Source organism: Notolepis coatsorum, assembly GCF_963971535.1.
Source record: "Notolepis coatsorum genome assembly, chromosome: 20".
Lineage (NCBI taxonomy): Eukaryota > Metazoa > Chordata > Actinopteri > Aulopiformes > Paralepididae > Notolepis > Notolepis coatsorum.
In genome coordinates this window covers 20,593,080-20,610,583 of record NC_140184.1, presented here as the reverse complement: position 1 = coordinate 20,610,583, position 17,504 = coordinate 20,593,080, and the positions used below count along the sequence as shown (strand labels likewise).

General features: G+C 43.4%; 1 protein-coding gene across 1 annotated transcript in view; it reads right to left on the bottom strand.

The window, feature by feature from the left end:
- Positions 1–17,504, bottom strand: part of slc7a10a (solute carrier family 7 member 10a) — a 91,315-nt gene that overhangs the window by 21,026 nt on the left and 52,785 nt on the right. The window contains exon 4 of the mRNA XM_084337733.1: positions 8,524–8,649. Coding sequence (XP_084193859.1) covers positions 8,524–8,649 — 126 coding nt within the window. The remainder of the gene's footprint in view (positions 1–8,523; positions 8,650–17,504) is intronic.

Sequence of the window (17,504 nt, the reverse complement as noted above, 5' to 3'; positions counted from 1 at the left end):
AGCACAAGGTCATATACGTTGGGAGGGGCGGGACTCCCCAGGTATTGGCCAAGCCTTTTTATCTTTGATCCTATGTCCCCCAATTTAGTCGTTATGCCAATTACCTTCCTGTTCATTGCGTTGCCCCTACTGATGGTCTGGGGAGGGTGTAGACTACCACATGCCTCCTCCGATACATGTGGAGTTGCCAGCCGCTTCTTTTCACCTGACCGTGAGGAGTTTCACTGGAAGAACGTAACACGTTCATGCTATCTCCCCCAGCCCCCCTCCCTGCTAAACAGGTGCCCCTACCGCCCAGTAGGAGTCACTATTGCAACAACCAGGACTCGTGCCCCACCGGCTTCCCACCTGCGAACAATGCTAATTGTGTTGTTAACACATCCACCGCCGGAAACGGCTTACGACGTGTTTCAAGTTCATGCGAATTCTGCCATTCCATGGCATACAACGTTATTGAGATCATATTTAATTTCTTCGCCATGTTATTCATAATTCCCTCACGGAGCCTGGTCTGATGCAGTGGGAGCCTGCACAACTCTGCAACGCTTCAATACTGCCGCCTGGTGGATGATCGGCGAGTTGCAACCGGAAATGGATCTCTTGTGATCTCGGTGCACCGGGGAAATGCGTCCGGCACTCACATATTGTTGCGGGACTGTAGACACACATCGTGTATATGGATCGCTGCCATAACTCAATAATCGAGATGATTTGGGCGTTTATTATTATTATACAAACCGGAAATGGATCGAGTCGATCGTCGTCAAATAAGTGGGATCTTTTTACTCCAGTCTCATCGGCTAACGGTAAGAGGACGCTGACGTCATTTTCAGCGCGTTTGATTATTATTATTAATGCAAACCGCTCTGATCAATATATCACCCATACTACATAAAGCATTTACTGACGATCACGGAATTATAAACGACCCCCCCCCCCGTTCACCCGCGCATGATAAGTCATAACGTTTAGGATCATGTACAGTTGACATTTTTAATAGCGTGTATCGCCAACAAACGGCAGTTGATAATCTATATATGCGTTTATGCCTATAAATCACGTTCTAGGAATTACTGCAGAAAACGATAAAAACATATTTATAGACGGTATTTTCGTATGAATCTATGAATGAAAAAGTATAACGTTCCTACATCCTGAACGATAGATAATCGATGTTGAATGGGCCATAGTAATGTCAATTTAGCAATACAATTTAAAAAGTTATAGCCCTGCAAAGAAGGTAAACATCTCCATAGGCTTAGACTGGTGGCAGTGATCATACATTGATGGATATAAGCGTGGCAGTTAATGTGTTAAGGATAACTGACATTGTACTGCTGGTGGTAATTAAACCTGGGTCTCTGTGGGCTGGCAGGTGCTTAGACCTCTACACTATCCCCTCGTCCCTGGTCAATTATTTCTGCCTAAAAGGCATGTAAAGTACTTCAAGCCAATTACATGTGAGTATGCTATTCCCCAAAGGGTGAGTTGTGTTGAGTTCACTGAGAGATAACTGTATAACAGTCTAGTGGAAAGCATCCTACCTTTTAACATAATCATGCGGTATGGTAATTTGAACACTGGGAAGAGGAGGAGCAAGCTGTATTGAACAAGGCGTCCAAAATCATAGAAGGCACAAAAAGCAGCTTAGTACTAATTAACACTGTGCACTCACTGCACTATGCATTTGAACCTTTACCCTAAGGGAGACGTTAAAGATTACCATGGGCTGAAAGAAATAAAAGAAACAAATGTTATGAAAACAGAACCTCCTTGGTGGACCATGGTCCTGTTTGAAAGTATTTGAATGCAACTTTGAGAGAAATGATTTCATGCCCCATTGACTTGCACTAGCACTGGTCACTAACAAGAGAATGGTGCCATTGGCATGAAAACATCAGCATGAGAGCTCTTGCAATGTGCTTACCGTCTTATCCAGAGTCAGACAAGAAGGTAGACACCAATGTTATCTCTCTGTGTTCAGTAGAAAGCTATCTGGCTACAAGCTAGCCTAGCACAAATGAATATATCCATATCAGCTTCCCTTCATTTGTGCTAAGCTAGGCTAGCTTGCAGCCGGATAGGTTCATACTGAATGCATAGAGGAAATTGGTATAAAATCTATCTTCTATTGGTATCTATCTTCTTGTCCGACTCTGGAGAAGACAGTAAGTGCATTTCCTATAATGTTGGCGTGTTCCTTTAAGTTCTGATGAAGATACAGTATAAATTATGTGATTTGACCAGCAGTCATACATGAGTACTCCTCTGTTCTATAGGCCTAGTAGTTCTAATACAAGCCAAGCCCACATACTTTAACATACTTTGGACAAACAGGCTCTGATTGATGACGTCTTTATTAGGGGAGCATATTTCAACTAAGTCAAGCTGGCAGTAGGACAGCTTTTTTTTTGTGTGTGCGTTTGTAGACCACAGTATAAGTGAGTGAGAGAGAGGGGAGTCAATAGAGCAGTGGTTCTCAAACGTTTTACACCAAGTACCACCTGAGAACGTAGCTGGCTCTCCAAGTACCACCATATGACCGACGTTAAAATACAGTCTATTCAGCTATGCACAGTTCACGCAGGAGGCAAATGTATTCCTAATACCATTATTTATTGTTAACTTTTGTCAGACACAGCCACAATGTACAAAGGGGTAGCACTAGAACTGTATTTCAGCAAATGTACTTAATTCTCTCTCTCTCTCTCTCTCTCTCTCGCTCTCTCTCTCTCTCTCTCTCTCTCTCTCTCTCTCTCTCTCTCTCTCTCTCTCTCTCTCTCTCTCTCTCTCTCTCTCACACACACACAGCAAGCAATTGTCCTTCATTCTCTCTCACAGACACACACACACACACACACACACACACACACACACACACACACACACACACACACACACACACACACACACACACACACACACACACACACACACACACACACACACACACACACACACACACACACACACACACACACACACACACACACACACACACACACACACACACACACACACACACACACACACACACACACACACACACACACACAGCATGTTGTTGTCCATTGACAACTCACATAAGCAGGGCCGGACTGGGGAAATAATTCAGGCTGGGAAATATAGTGTGAAATATAGCCCCAGTCAGGCCACTTTCTAAGTGGGGGTCCCCCACCAGGAATTATTTTGTTACAAAGACTTAATTTCCTGCATTCTGGTGCAGGATTTATTTTTATTATAACCTTTTAAATGCCAGTTTGTGTGATGGCATCGCAAATTATTGTAAAAAAAAAAAAAAAAGACACAAAAAGTAAAATATTTTCAATATATCAAATGCAAAGTAAATTTTTCTGGGGGGGATTATTACAGGCTAGGCATGTGTCAATGATTAGCACAGATTTTGATGGATTTTTTGTAATGTCAGATTTAACAACAACTCTTTTCAGAAAAGTGGGAGTATTTAATTTTTTATCTGACATTACAAAAAAATCTAAAAATAAAAATGGTTATGATCAGGGCTGAAGTTGAATAAAAGATTTATGACTGTTTAGACTTCACTACTCTCTGTCACAGTGATCTCCTGGTTGTTCCCCACTTAGGTTATCTAACTATCGTGCCACCACAACTAGAAACACTGGCCTGGCCGCTTGAAGCCTTTTTACAACGCATCCGCGTTTCTGGGTTCCCGTTTTGCGCTCTGATTGGCCAGGTCATGTGACATGAGCGCCAATCGTGGGACGGCAAGTTTCTACACTGGTTAAGCTTAGGCACTCTTCGAAGTTGGTTAAGGTTAGAGTTTGTCTTAGAGCGTGACGGCAAGTTCTTTCGCCGGTTAAGCTTAGGCACTCTTTCGAAGTTGGTTAAGGTTAGAGTTGTCTTAGAGCATGGCGATAGAACGCCAGGTAGTTTGCAGGCTTTTCGACGCGGAAATGGGCAAACACGCTATTGGGCGCACATGTCACATGACCTGGCCAATCAGAGCGCCGGAAACGCGGATGCGTTGTAAAAAGGCTACACGCGGCCTGGCCTGTGAGGGATTTGGGGTGCTTTTTCAATGTATGTGATGTATAGATTGGGGGAAGATGGTAGCATCTAACGGTGCCAGGTCAGAGAGGGCAGAAATGTGTTTGGCTTAGCAGAGGTTGGTTCAGAGCGAGTGAGCACCACACTGAGCAGGGTGTTTTGTTTTGCTGAAGACATAACACTGATAGCGAGTTGTCATGACAATCCCAGAGCGAGGGAGAGGGGTGACCTCTTTAATGCAACAGTGAATGAAACGTTTAAAGGTGTGAAAGGTTATTAACGCAGTTGTCATGACAACGCGGCACATGACAACCAGAAAGGGGTGGGCTATCGTTGCTACGGCGAGGATCTATAAGTCGAACGGTGTTTCCGGGTGTAAGGCAGACTAGAATCTGACCAAGAGCGAGTAGGACTGAGATCACACAGAAGACACTCTCTCCTCTCATTGAGAGGGGGGGGGGGGGGAGGAAGAATGCCACATCATCATTAGCTTCGGCTAACGCGAGGAGGGTTAGGCTAAAGACCAGGCCTGAACACTATTGGACTGAATAACAAAAGGACGATAGACGAACACACCGAAAGATCATTAGAATAGACTCTTCAAGGACGATACAATTTGATAACATCTGATAACATCTGATTATGAGGTTCTGTTTATAGCAATAAAACAACGCTTTTCCTCATAAGGTATTTCACGGTGTCGAAGTGTCGAATTCTTACGGAGGTGGAGAATTAGTATGGTTTATGGATTGCACTAACGGGGGAGATAAGGATCTTATCAGCCAGTGTCGGAGAGACGTCAGGACCATTAAAATGACACAACGCAGAGGAATTGGATGGAGAGCCAAAACAGATGAAGACGTGATACTGGCCAGTTTGATCAGGATCTTACAGTTGGTGCCGTGACCCGTATTATTGCTTGCTTTGATGTTGCTTGAAAGGAAGAGACTGTGTGCAGTGCCGAGGCGTGAAGGGGTAGCCATGGACGCGAGCCAAGCCAGCGAGCGAGCAAGGCCAGCGCCATGGACCCAGCGAGCGAGCCGAGCAAGGCCGGAGAGATAAACAGCGCCATGGAGGAGAACAACTGATGGTGAAAAGATAAAAGTCTGGAGAGGGCCGACGGCGGTGGAGATGAGCCTCAACCAAGATGACCGACAGGGCGGAGATGACCGACGGGGCGGAGACGGCCAACGGGGCGGAGTCCAGCGGTCGCAGGCGGTGTTGCCCAGGGGAGAACGAGGCGGACATCGGAGGGGGCTTTCCGGCGGAGACGCTGTTTCGAGGCGTTTTGAAACAACAGAGCACGGGCGGTCAATCATGAACAAAACAGGGACTTCCTTTCAGAGTCAATCAGGAGATCGAGAGACGAGACAACAGCGAGAAGTCCTGTGTTCATTGATTAGGAGTATGAGATATAAATGGAGGATTCATATATAAGATATATGTATAGAAGGATATATATATATAGAAGGTAGATAAGAGGGAAAACAGTAAAACAACAGGATGGAATTATTGGGAGCAGACAGAGGAGCTCTAATTGTTATGAGTCGTTGGATGTTGTTGGTGTTGGTGGTCGGTTTCGGTTCCCTTTGTGCACGAAGGGGGGCGCAAACAGACATCAGGCAGCAAGATCACTGGGTTGACCGTGGGCCGTCTTCGTTTCTTGTGCATGAGAGATGAGGTTGGTTTGCTTCAACCACAGGCTATTTTTGGCATAATTAATTAAAAAAACAAATAATGATTTATGATTCTGAAGGTTGATTAAGAATCAAAGGGGGGAATGAGGGATTTGGGGTGCTTTTTCAATGTATGTGATGTATAGATTGGGGGAAGATGGTAGCATCTAACGGTGCCAGGTCAGAGAGCGCAGAAATGTGTTTGGCTTAGCAGAGGTTGGTTCAGAGCGAGTGAGCACCACACTGAGCAGGGTGTTTTGTTTTGCTGAAGACATAACACTGATAGCGAGTTGTCATGACAATCCCAGAGCGAGGGAGAGGGGTGACCTCTTTAATGCAACAGTGAATGAAACGTTTAATGGTGTGAAAGGTTATTAACGCAGTTGTCATGACAACGCGGCACATGACAACCAGAAAGGGGTGGGCTATCGTTGCTACGGCGAGGATCTATAAGTCGAACGGTGTTTCCGGGTGTAAGGCAGACTAGAATCTGACCAAGAGCGAGTAGGACTGAGATCACACAGAAGACACTCTCTCCTCTCATTGAGAGGGGGGGGGGGGAAGAATGCCACATCATCATTAGCTCCGGCTAACGCGAGGAGGGTTAGGCTAAAGACCAGGCCTGAACACTATTGGACTGAATAACAAAAGGACGATAGACGAACACACCGAAAGATCATTAGAATAGACTCTTCAAGGACGATACAATTTGATAACATCTGATAACATCTGATTATGAGGTTCTGTTTATAGCAATAAAACAACGCTTTTCCTCATAAGGTATTTCACGGTGTCGATGTGTCGAATTCTTACGGAGGTGGAGAATTAGTATGGTTTATGGATTGCACTAACGGGGGAGATAAGGATCTTATCAGCCAGTGTCGGAGAGACGTCAGGACCATTAAAATGACACAACGCAGAGGAATTGGATGGAGAGCCAAAACAGATGAAGACGTGATACTGGCCAGTTTGATCAGGATCTTACACCTGCTTCTAAGTTCAGTGGCCTGACTGCAAAAAAAAATACAAATAAAAATAAATATTATTATTATTATTTTTTATTATTAAATTTTTTCAAGTACCACCAGCAGTACCACCAAATACCACTAGTGGTACGTACAGTTTGAGAACCACTGCAATAGAGAACATGTGTGTGTAGACCACAGTATAAGCGAGTGAGAGAGGGGGGGGGGGGTCAAGAGAACATGCGTGTGTAGGCCACAGTATAAGCGAGTGAGAGAGAGGAAGAGAGAACATGTGTGTGTAGGCCACAGTATAAGCGACTGAGAGAGAGGGGGTCAAGATAACATGTGTCTGTAGGCCACAGTATAAGCGACTGAGAGAGAGGGGGTCAAGATAACATTTAAGCATTACATCACACGCAGGAGTGGTTTGTGACCAATAAACCATGCCTAGGGGTGGTTGTTAGGCCCGAGGCGCAGCCGAGGGTCGTTAGACCCCCCTAGGCATGGTTTATTGGTCACAAATCACGACTGCACGTGGTGTAAAGCTTTTATACAACTGCCAGATTCATCCAACCTTATTTCTATACAATAAACACACATTAATCGAAGATTTATTGAAAAAACCATCCGCCAGAAAAAGTAGTTCCCACAACTCCATGTGGAAGCAGCTTGAAGTGCATCCAACCAAACTAACACATCCAACTGTGTATTATTGGAATGATTGAGAGAAGTTGCCTCATGTGGAAGCAGCTTGAAGTGCATCCAACCAACTAACACATCCAACTGTGTATTATTGGAATGATTGATTGAAAATTTTATTACCAGATGCAGAATATAAAGTAGGTAAAACAAATTAAAACGTTTTCTTTGCCCTATAGGAAAAAAACGTTTTCTTCGCCCTATTTTTTTATTTATTTCTTTTAGCCTAAACTTAACCAGTTGGAAACCAGGGGTACAGTAATAAAATTAGCAATCAACCAATCAATCAATTCAATAGACCATGCTCACTTAAAACAGCGCTGCTTCTCTCTCAGTCTGACTCCCCCGCTGTTGCAGACAGGAGTGTGTGTGTGTGTGTGTGTGTGTGTGTGTGTGCGTGTGTGTGTGTGTGTGTCACAGTGTGTGTGTGTGTGTGTGTGTGTGTGTGTATGTGTGTGTGTGTGTGTGTGTGTGTGTGTGTGTGTGTATGTGTGTGTGTGTGTTTGTGGGTACGCCAGCGTCGGACAGTGAGAGTGAACGCTGCAGTGCAGTCAGTGGGGAGGAAGTAGAAATTTAAATCTATCAATTAATCAATCAAACAATCCGCGATTTTTCTTTTGTTCTAGATAGACTCAAGACCCATCAATTACATCATCCAACATTGTTTAAAGGGCTAACACATTCCCCTTGACAGAATCGCTTGATATTTAGTCGTTTAGTCGCCATTAACATATCCATTTGTAAAGATTATTGGCCACCTTCTTGTGATCCGGCGGAGTGATGTGATGTGGGTCGGTTGTGGGCGGGTCCTGGGCCAGCAGCGTGGATTGTTGCCAATAAAGACGTGTGAATGGCCAATCAGAATCGAGAAATTTGCATGCCGTTGTATAAGTGTCTGTAGGCCACAGTTTAAGCGAGTAAGAGAGAGAGGGGTCAAGATAACATGTGTGTGTAGGCCACAGTTTAAGCGAGTGAGAGAGAGAGGGGTCAAGATAACATGTGTCTGTAGGCCACAGTTTAAGCGAGTAAGAGAGAGAGGGGTCAAGATAACATGTGTCTGTAGGCCACAGTTTAAGCGAGTAAGAGAGAGAGGGGTCAAGATAACATGTGTGTGTAGGCCACAGTATAAGCGAGTGAGAGAGAGAGCTACTGCTTACCTCTGCAGATCTGCACCAGTCCAACCACTATGATGAGAGCCAGGGCCAGCAGCTTGCCAACTGTGAACACGTCCTGGATTCTGGTCGCCCAGCGCACACTGGAACAGTTGACCCAGGTGAGGAACACTGCAGGACACGCACACACGTAAACACAAACACACAAACACAAAGACACACACACACACACATAGGATTATGAGAAACTGTTTCTTTACAGCCCTATCCAAAATTGTATTATAGTCAACTCATTGTCTATTTGACTGAATTGAGGGCATGTTTTTCATTCTCAGGGTGCTTTCACATATAGTTTTGGTGGACTCTGTGCAGACTCGGTGCGGTTCTGGTGGTGAAGTAGCAGTACTGACTATCTGTATGTCATGTATGTCATATATGTCCTGATGAATTGAAAATGGGGGACCCTGATGTAAACAAGACGAAAGTCTTTCTCTGGTCTGCATCCCCTTAACAATTGTGTGTATTGAGCTGTACTGTATTGTACCCATTCTGCAATCTGTTAATAAAGTTTTCAATCAATCAATTCAATCAATCAATCAAGTTGCAACATTGTTGCATTCTTCATTTGGTTCGTCTGCATTCACACAGCAATTTGTCAGGCGCACCAAAACTTTCTGGACAATGTCACGCGGTCGAAAATGGCGCTCGTCTATTGGACAATAGAGAGTGGAAATGTGTGTGTGTGGCTGCGAGCCCGTGTGTGCGCGCGCACGCGTGTGTGTGTCTGTGTGTGTGGACTGCGAGCCCCATAGATATGGCGAGCCCTGTCTGACTCCAGATCAGCGGAGGCGGAGTTTTTTTTATTTTGACATGGCATTGATCCATTGTTCTATTGAAGCCCATTACCACCATCCTCTCGCTAAACAACTTGTACACTGCGTTGTTTTTATGAGTGCCCACAAGTAGCTGTTTTATTTGGTCTTCTGCCCATATGTGTACAGTGTGCTTGTTTTGCAGTGAATGCCGCGCGCCTCGGTAATAATAATAATAATAATAATAATAAGCCGTGTTTTTTCTTCCTTCTACCCAAGATGCACAGTTAGATATATAGATATATAGATATATAGATAGATAGATAGATATATGCAGTGTGCTTGTTTTGCAGTGAATGCCGCGCGCAGTGGTAATAATAATAAGCACTTCCTATATTTGGTCCACGTTTGGTCCGATGAAGCAAACCGAGACCTATGTTTTCAGGCGGACCAGAGTTCGCGTGTTTGGTCTGCGGACCGAGTTCGACGCGCATTCACACAAACCCGAAAAACCGGACTATCGAATTCTGGTCCGATAGTCCGGACCAAACAGCCCCTGTGTGAAAGCGACCTCAGACTGAGTGGCCGAGCTCTTGCTACAAGGACTGACGTCTCTACTGGCAAATTCCATTATTTCCACTCTAATCGGGAGAGAAAACCCTAAGTATTTATTTTTACTTATTTCAAGAAATCTTTCCAAACCAAATTAGCTTACTGCACTGGCAGATTAATGTACTTGTTTCAAGCAATTTTTTGCTAAAAACTAGTTTTTATTTCTTACCTTTGTCAGACTATTTTTTGCAGTGTGGAGTTCTCTCCCCAGATTAGATGAAGTGTGAACGGGATACCAGGAAACTGATTTTCTGTTTACTGCAGAACGGAGGGACTGGAAGAGACCCATGTTACTGACCAGACACACTATATCAGTGATGGCTGTCAGAATATAGAGCTATTATTTTAACATGTAGACCACATGTATTTTATCAAAAGAAAATACAATTTACAGCTGTAAATGGCATTTGATATATTGATAATATATGATATATTTACGAGTTCTGGTTGGAGGTAAAAGTCAAGGTTAAGTACTGTAGGGCCATGCATTGTATCCCACTGTATGAGAATCCATGTTGCCCTTTTTGACTTGCAGTCTTGGGTCTTTTGGTAATTGTTACACTGTTACAATCTTTCCCCTCATCTTTCCATTGACCCCCCCTTCTCTCTCTCTCTCTCTCTCTCTCTCTCTCATGCCTACTCTCTCCAGTGACGGAGCTTGTTGGTTGGAATCACGTGTTTCCAAGGGGAGGGGGGGCGACGACGACGACACACGTCACTGTGCTCTGCAGCCAGGGGCTGGGACCCTAATCAGAACAGCGTGGCCGGCTCTGGAACACCATCCGGCTTGTGCCGCGTGGCTTACATTTTATATGTGGAAATCACAATCATATGGGGCTTGTTATATCTGGTGGCCGATAGAGCTTGTGATCACCATCGTCAGCACTGGCTCACTGCACAGCGCTGTTTACGCTGACTCTCTGTGATTGAATGGAAAGTGCTGGGTTCCCTAGATTTACTATCATTTTGAAGGGTGTGCTATCTATAGATACTGTGTGCAGTACACCATTGCCCCCCCCCCCCTCCTCTAATAATTTCTTTCTTGGAGCAGTTGTGGTTGAGTGTAATTTTGGTTTCAGTTCAGTCACTGTGTTGGTCCTAGTTTTGCTATAGTGTGAGTTGCAGTGACAACACTTGAAATTATTAGTTGCCTAATGCTTTATATTAAGGTCCTTGTATGTACTAGTTAAGTGTTAGTTTATAGGTAATAAGGCCCTTATAAGTACTCATAAGATGCGTATTAACATTATTATGTGTTAATAAGACTATATTAAGTTAGTGTTAGTGTTGGATTATAAATCAGTCATAAGCAATTTGTTAACAATTTATAGACCCTAGTTAGCAAGTTGATTTGGTTACATTGACTGTTCAGGGCTTCCATTATTATCAGGAATATACAATCAGGGTTAAATATAGATAATCATAAATTCAACATAGTGCTCATTCCTGATGGGAGAGCTGCAAAAAGCATAGTTAACTGTTAATAAGTGTATAATAAAGGATTTATTAACCTAAATAGGGCATTTTTCTCACTTTAAATGGCTGCTTTTTTATATAGTTTTTATCCAAAGTGCTTTACAATTTGTTCCTCACATTTTACCCATTCACTCACACATTCACACACCGACGGCGGAGGCAACCATGCAAGGTGCCAACCTGCTAATCGGGAGCAATTAGGGGTTAAGTGTCTTGCTCAAGGACACATCGACACGCTGCCTGGGAGGAGCGGGAATCGAACCGGGAACCTCCGGATTGCCAGACAACTGCTCTACCTCCTGAGCCACTGTCGCCCCCCCCCCCCGCTTTAGATCCAGTAGCTGCAAAAAGCATAGTTAACTGTTAATAAGTGCATAGTTAACCGCTAATAAATGAATAATAAAGTGTTTATAACTTATAATTTTATAGTCTAACAATAGATGTCTTTATGATGCTAGTATTACCACTTAATATAGACTTATTAACACATAATAATGTTAATAAGTGTTACAAAGGGTCAGATTAAACCGAATATATATATTTATTACTTGAGATATATTGTATAATATTTGTATATCGTTTGATATCCCTTGTATATTCTTTGTACATATACACGGAATATCCCTTTACCTAGGTACAGGCCAGACCATAATATTTGTTCTCCTATTGGACAGCGACCCCCTAGGCGCCAACGGCCATACCCCCAATGTCTAGTTCAAAGCCACCGCTAAGACATGTCTCAACATGCCCAGGTTTGCGCAGTAATACGAGACAGAACTGAGGTTGGCACTAGATTATTCACCTTACGTATAAATACGTCGCAGGTGGATACAGCAGTTAGTTAACCCAACAAGTCGAAGCCTTCACCACGAGTCAACGACCAAGTGAAGTGAGCAACTTTGCGTCTAAATAGAGCACTTAGAACCGCGTGCGAATAGGATAGTAAAAGTGTCAGAGCTTAGTGAAATAACGTCGAGTTCGACCTAGTTAATGTGAAGTACCTTGCACAGGAGAATCTACACCGGCAAATGCAGAGCCTTTTCCGGCTGGATTATATTGCTTTTGGTACTGTGGCTGCTGGAGCAGAGAACCGTCTACCCCACTACTGTGTGGGATCAACCCGTGAGGAGCATCATTCGAGCCCGTCTCTAGGAAGAGGCTGGCTGGCTTTATCCATGCTGTCGCGCATACCGGATTATAGCTGCTGCTTTTGTCTGCCGATCGAGGGGAGTATATGTACCGCCTCCCGTAGCTGGAGCTTATTGATTCCCCGTTGATCCAGACTTTTGCTCCCGACAATTCCTCTCCCCTGCTGGCTTACAACCGGAGGGAACCCCCTTAGTATCTCCAGCCGACTACGAGTGTACCTTATATAATTCTTATGCTACAGATGGTATTAATTATCCCCATCGTAATATGCTCATGGACTTACGCTCTTGACCTATTCATGCACATTCTTCGCCATACAAGCGCGACTCTAATTCTCAATACTGTAATCTGATATTGCTGCTCTTCTAATAAATATTCCAAACAGGACTTTCTTTGTTAAGCCGTGTTATTGTGTGGGTGTTCATCACATATACCTGTGTACTGTATGGCCAGTAATTAAAGTACATAACTCAGTAGTGGTTTAATGATACCATACTCTCAATACAGTCACGGAATTGTACCCCTCAGTTACAATAAGCATATTTAAGGATTTTATATTAACTAACACTCATTACAAGGACCTTATATATACAACATTACCCTTATTTGTATATTAATTTTAAGTCCAAGTTTTGGGGACAATATTTTTGTAATCATATCAACAAAACTAGTAATCTTTACGAGTAAGTCCAGTGTTTTCCTGTCTTTTAAGATTTCTCATTGTACTCACTTCTCTTGTCAAATTATGTTTCTAACTCAAATAAAAGTAGAAGAAAATGTAGAAGTACTAGTACAGGCATTAAAAAAAAAAAATATATATATATATATATATATATATATATAAATATATAACTTTAAGAGTCTATCCAATTACAGTGACTACAGTAATTGAAATGAGTCACTTTCCACCTCTGTGAATAAGTATGTATAGGTTACAGTATGCATAAGAAATGTTCTACTCTGTTTCAGTCTGCTTCTGTGCACACTATATGTGAGCTACTACCCCTTCCGTGGGTTGGAAGTCTATCTGATGCTATGGACCAAACATGGTCACCTACTCTGAGCATGTTTATGGCATGACAGTTCCTGTGTCCTACTTCCTGTAGTATGTGTCTGTGTAGTGAGAGTGCAGTGATATAAACGTCACATGTCTGGCAGTCTCCAGGGTTAGCTGGCCTCATCTCTCATCCCATCTCTATCTCCCTCTCGCGCACACACACACACACACACACACACACACACACACACACACACACACACACACACACACACACACACACACACACACACACACACACACACACACACACACACACACACACACACACACACACACACACACACACACACACACACACACATACAGACATACATACTACAGCTAGTGGCAAGGGTGGCAAGGGTGGGTGGGGGGGCGGGGGGTGGTTGGTGACCGAGGGGTGCGCGGAGGGGCCAGGGGCGGTGCTCCCCACCTCATCCATCACCGGGACAAGACGCCCACCCACCACAGAAAACATAGCTGTCAGACCCTCTAAACAAACTGCTTCCGATGTGGCGGGACAAAGCAGCAGTGGACAGGCTTTGGAGACCAAGGGGAAATGCCACCGGATTTTTGGCAAGTGGCTTTGGTGGCACCGAGCAGGAAAAAAACACACACACACAAAAAAAGCGTTTTATAGTGCCGTGGGGGTGCCATATGTGTTTCCGTTCTCAATGTTTCTGTGGACCCCCCCCCATCAACACACACACACACACACACACACACACACACACACACACACACACACACACACACACACACACACACACACACACACACACACACACACACACACACACACACACACACACACACACACACACACACACACACACACACACACACACACACACACACACACACACACAATTTGTCACAACCTGGGCCTGGCAGGAAGCAGGTGCCGGACTTTAAATGTGACAACGCAGGTAAATCTGTGTCACACAGGAGCTTGTACTCTGTCATCAGGGGCAATAAGCACCGCATACTAAGCAAATTGCCCCTTTTACACTTTAATGGATCCTGATCCCAATTCACTGTGGATTTATTTAAGTGCCGTTTAAATGTGAGGTCCGGGATCCGGCAGCAGAGCCACCGCAGTCACTTGAATTGAACAATATTCTTCCCGCCAGCGTCTGATAATGTGGGTTGATGTAGTTGATTTTTGTACCAAATAGCACACGTAGATGGGACTAACTAGTTTGTTTACTGTTGATATCTATGACTATCTCTTACACAGTAGAGTCACAGAGTGAAACCTTTTGGCAGATTAACAGTAGGACAGGTTTTAATTGTGTTTCACGCAATAAATCACAATTATTTGTGAGACATTAATCGTCATCACAAAACTGACCACAGCAGTCCTACCTCCACTGCTTAAGGTTACAATAATAGTATGATTTCAAATACTATAAGTGATTCTCAAGGTTTGAAATGAGTAGTTATTATATTGAACGGAAAGATGTGTGTCTAGAGGCCGAACCATTGAGCTGGACCTGGCAGACCTGGTACCTACTACATGGTCCAGTATCAGGTTTTGGTGTTCACCTACTACATGGTCCAGTATCAGGTTCTGGTGTTCACCTAGTACATGGTCCAGTATCAGGTTCTGGTGTTCACCTACTACATGGTCCAGTATCAGGTTCTGGTGTTCACCTACTACATGGTCCAGTATCAGGTTCTGGTGTTCACCTAGTACATGGTCCAGTATCAGGTTCTGGTGTTCACCTACTACATGGTCCAGTATCAGGTTCTGGTGTTCACCTACTACATGGTCCAGTATCAGGTTCTGGTGGTCACCCAGTACATGGTCCAGTATCAGGTTCTGGTGTTCACCTAGTACATGGTCCAGTATCAGGTTCTGGTGTTCACCTAGTACATGGTCCAGTATCAGGTTCTGGTGTTCACCTAGTACATGGTCCAGTATCAGGTTCTGGTGTTCACCAGGGGCGGAGCTAGGGGGTGGCTACCTGGGCTCAAGCCCCGGATGTTTTTTTTTTTTTTTTTTTTTTTTTTTTACAATTCATCATTGTTACAGGAAAATATGTTTGCACCAGATTTAGCAGAAGCTAATTTCCATCTGTGGTCTATCCAGCTGCTAACTGTATTTGAGTGAAGTCTTGGTGTTATGGTAGACTCAGACCTAAGCTTTAAATCACAATCAACAAGTTGACAAAAACTTAATTCTTCCACCTTAGAAACATAGCTAAAGTACGGCCATTTATAAATCAAAAGGACGCTGAAAACCAGATCCATGCCTTTATCTCAAGCCAACTCGACTACTGTAGTGCACTCCTTACCGGCCTCCCGAAAAAATACGATGATAACTATTTTATTGCAATGCACTATTGCATTATTTTATTCTATTTTACTAACTATTTTATTGCACTGCACTATTTTACTTTGTATCAGTGAATCATAGACGCCTGGCCATAAGAGCATTCGGAGCATCTCTGCTCTCCCACTATTGAACTTGGGGGAGCAAAGGTATGATCTTGCTCCACCACTTTTTGATTATATGAAAAATATGATATATCCCCCCCCAATATATAAATCTAACCATAACTACGTTATGGTTAACTGAGTTTTATAGTGAAAAGAGCAGCTTTATTGGTCAAGATTGAAGGCTCTATATTGCAGGAAATTGCACGTACAGGTTCATTAAATTAAAAAAAAATCTGTCGTGGAGGGGGTCGTGCCGGACCCCCTCCAAACCACCCCTTGTCTGCCAAAAAAAATTAATTTAAAATTTTTTAAAAAAAAATTTACAAAAATTTACAAAAAAAAAGGGGGGGGGGGCCATCTGGGCTAAGCCCCGGATCTCCTACAATCCTAAATCCGCCCCTGCCTAGTACACGGGTCAGGCATATGACACAGCTAATACAGAGCTGTGCTCCTGCTGTCACAAGCGCATCATTCTACAAGCCTGAGTAATCGTGTAAAAGTTGCCTCACACAATAGAGACAGAAATAGAGAACACGGAACATGCAGGCTCTTCTCCAGCGGTCAGCGCTATCAGGTTACGGACTCCACGTGTTTGGGAGGCAGCTTACCGTACGTCTAAAGTCACTTGTACTAATGGCAAGGCAGAATCAGAGTGTATTTATATCAATGTGAATGATATAATGAAGTTTCAAGTTTGTTTATCAAGTTTGTTTATTATTTGTCATAATAAAATACAGAATACTTTATGATGAAATGCTTGTTTCTGTATGAGCCCCTGAGAGTGTGCTACATACAGTAAAAAAAAGTAAGTAAGTAAGTAAGTAAAAAAAAAAAAAAGATTATTAACACTTTGAGTGCCACGCCGGGTTTTCCTTTTTACCCCCTTGATGCCACGGTCCACTTCAATGTTAACGTTAATATCGCCTAATCTATGTTTTAAATTATGGCTATGTGCAGATTGGTTTTTTATCGCTTCATTTCCGTTTCAGAGCATTTAGAAAAGCACCCGTTTTGAGATAAAAAACAGTTCATTCTGGACCATTCTATGATAATCGTCTTTTACTGGAATATTCCAGAACGTTGATATTCGTCTGCCTATTTATGAATCGTTTTCAAATAAACGCTAGATGATCAATATTATACGTGCACGCAAGCACATTCGGGCCGCGCACGGATAATCGCCGTGTTCATTTCCTCTTGGACTTTTTCAGTAAAACCGAAAGAGCCCATTTCACAAAACAGCCTATATCTTCATCAAAATTTGTCTGATTATCCTAACACTGATAACATAGATTCCTTACCTGACATCAGATGGTATCCAACTGGTATATTCCAATTCCTGATCACCATTCGAAAAAATCGATAAGTGTATGGATCCAACGTAATACAGTAGTACACATGATTCCGCGGGGCTGAGAGGCTCCAGAATGAACTGTGGTAACCCCGGCTGGATCAGTGGACTGGAAAATGTGGAGTACCGGATTTTTTTCCCC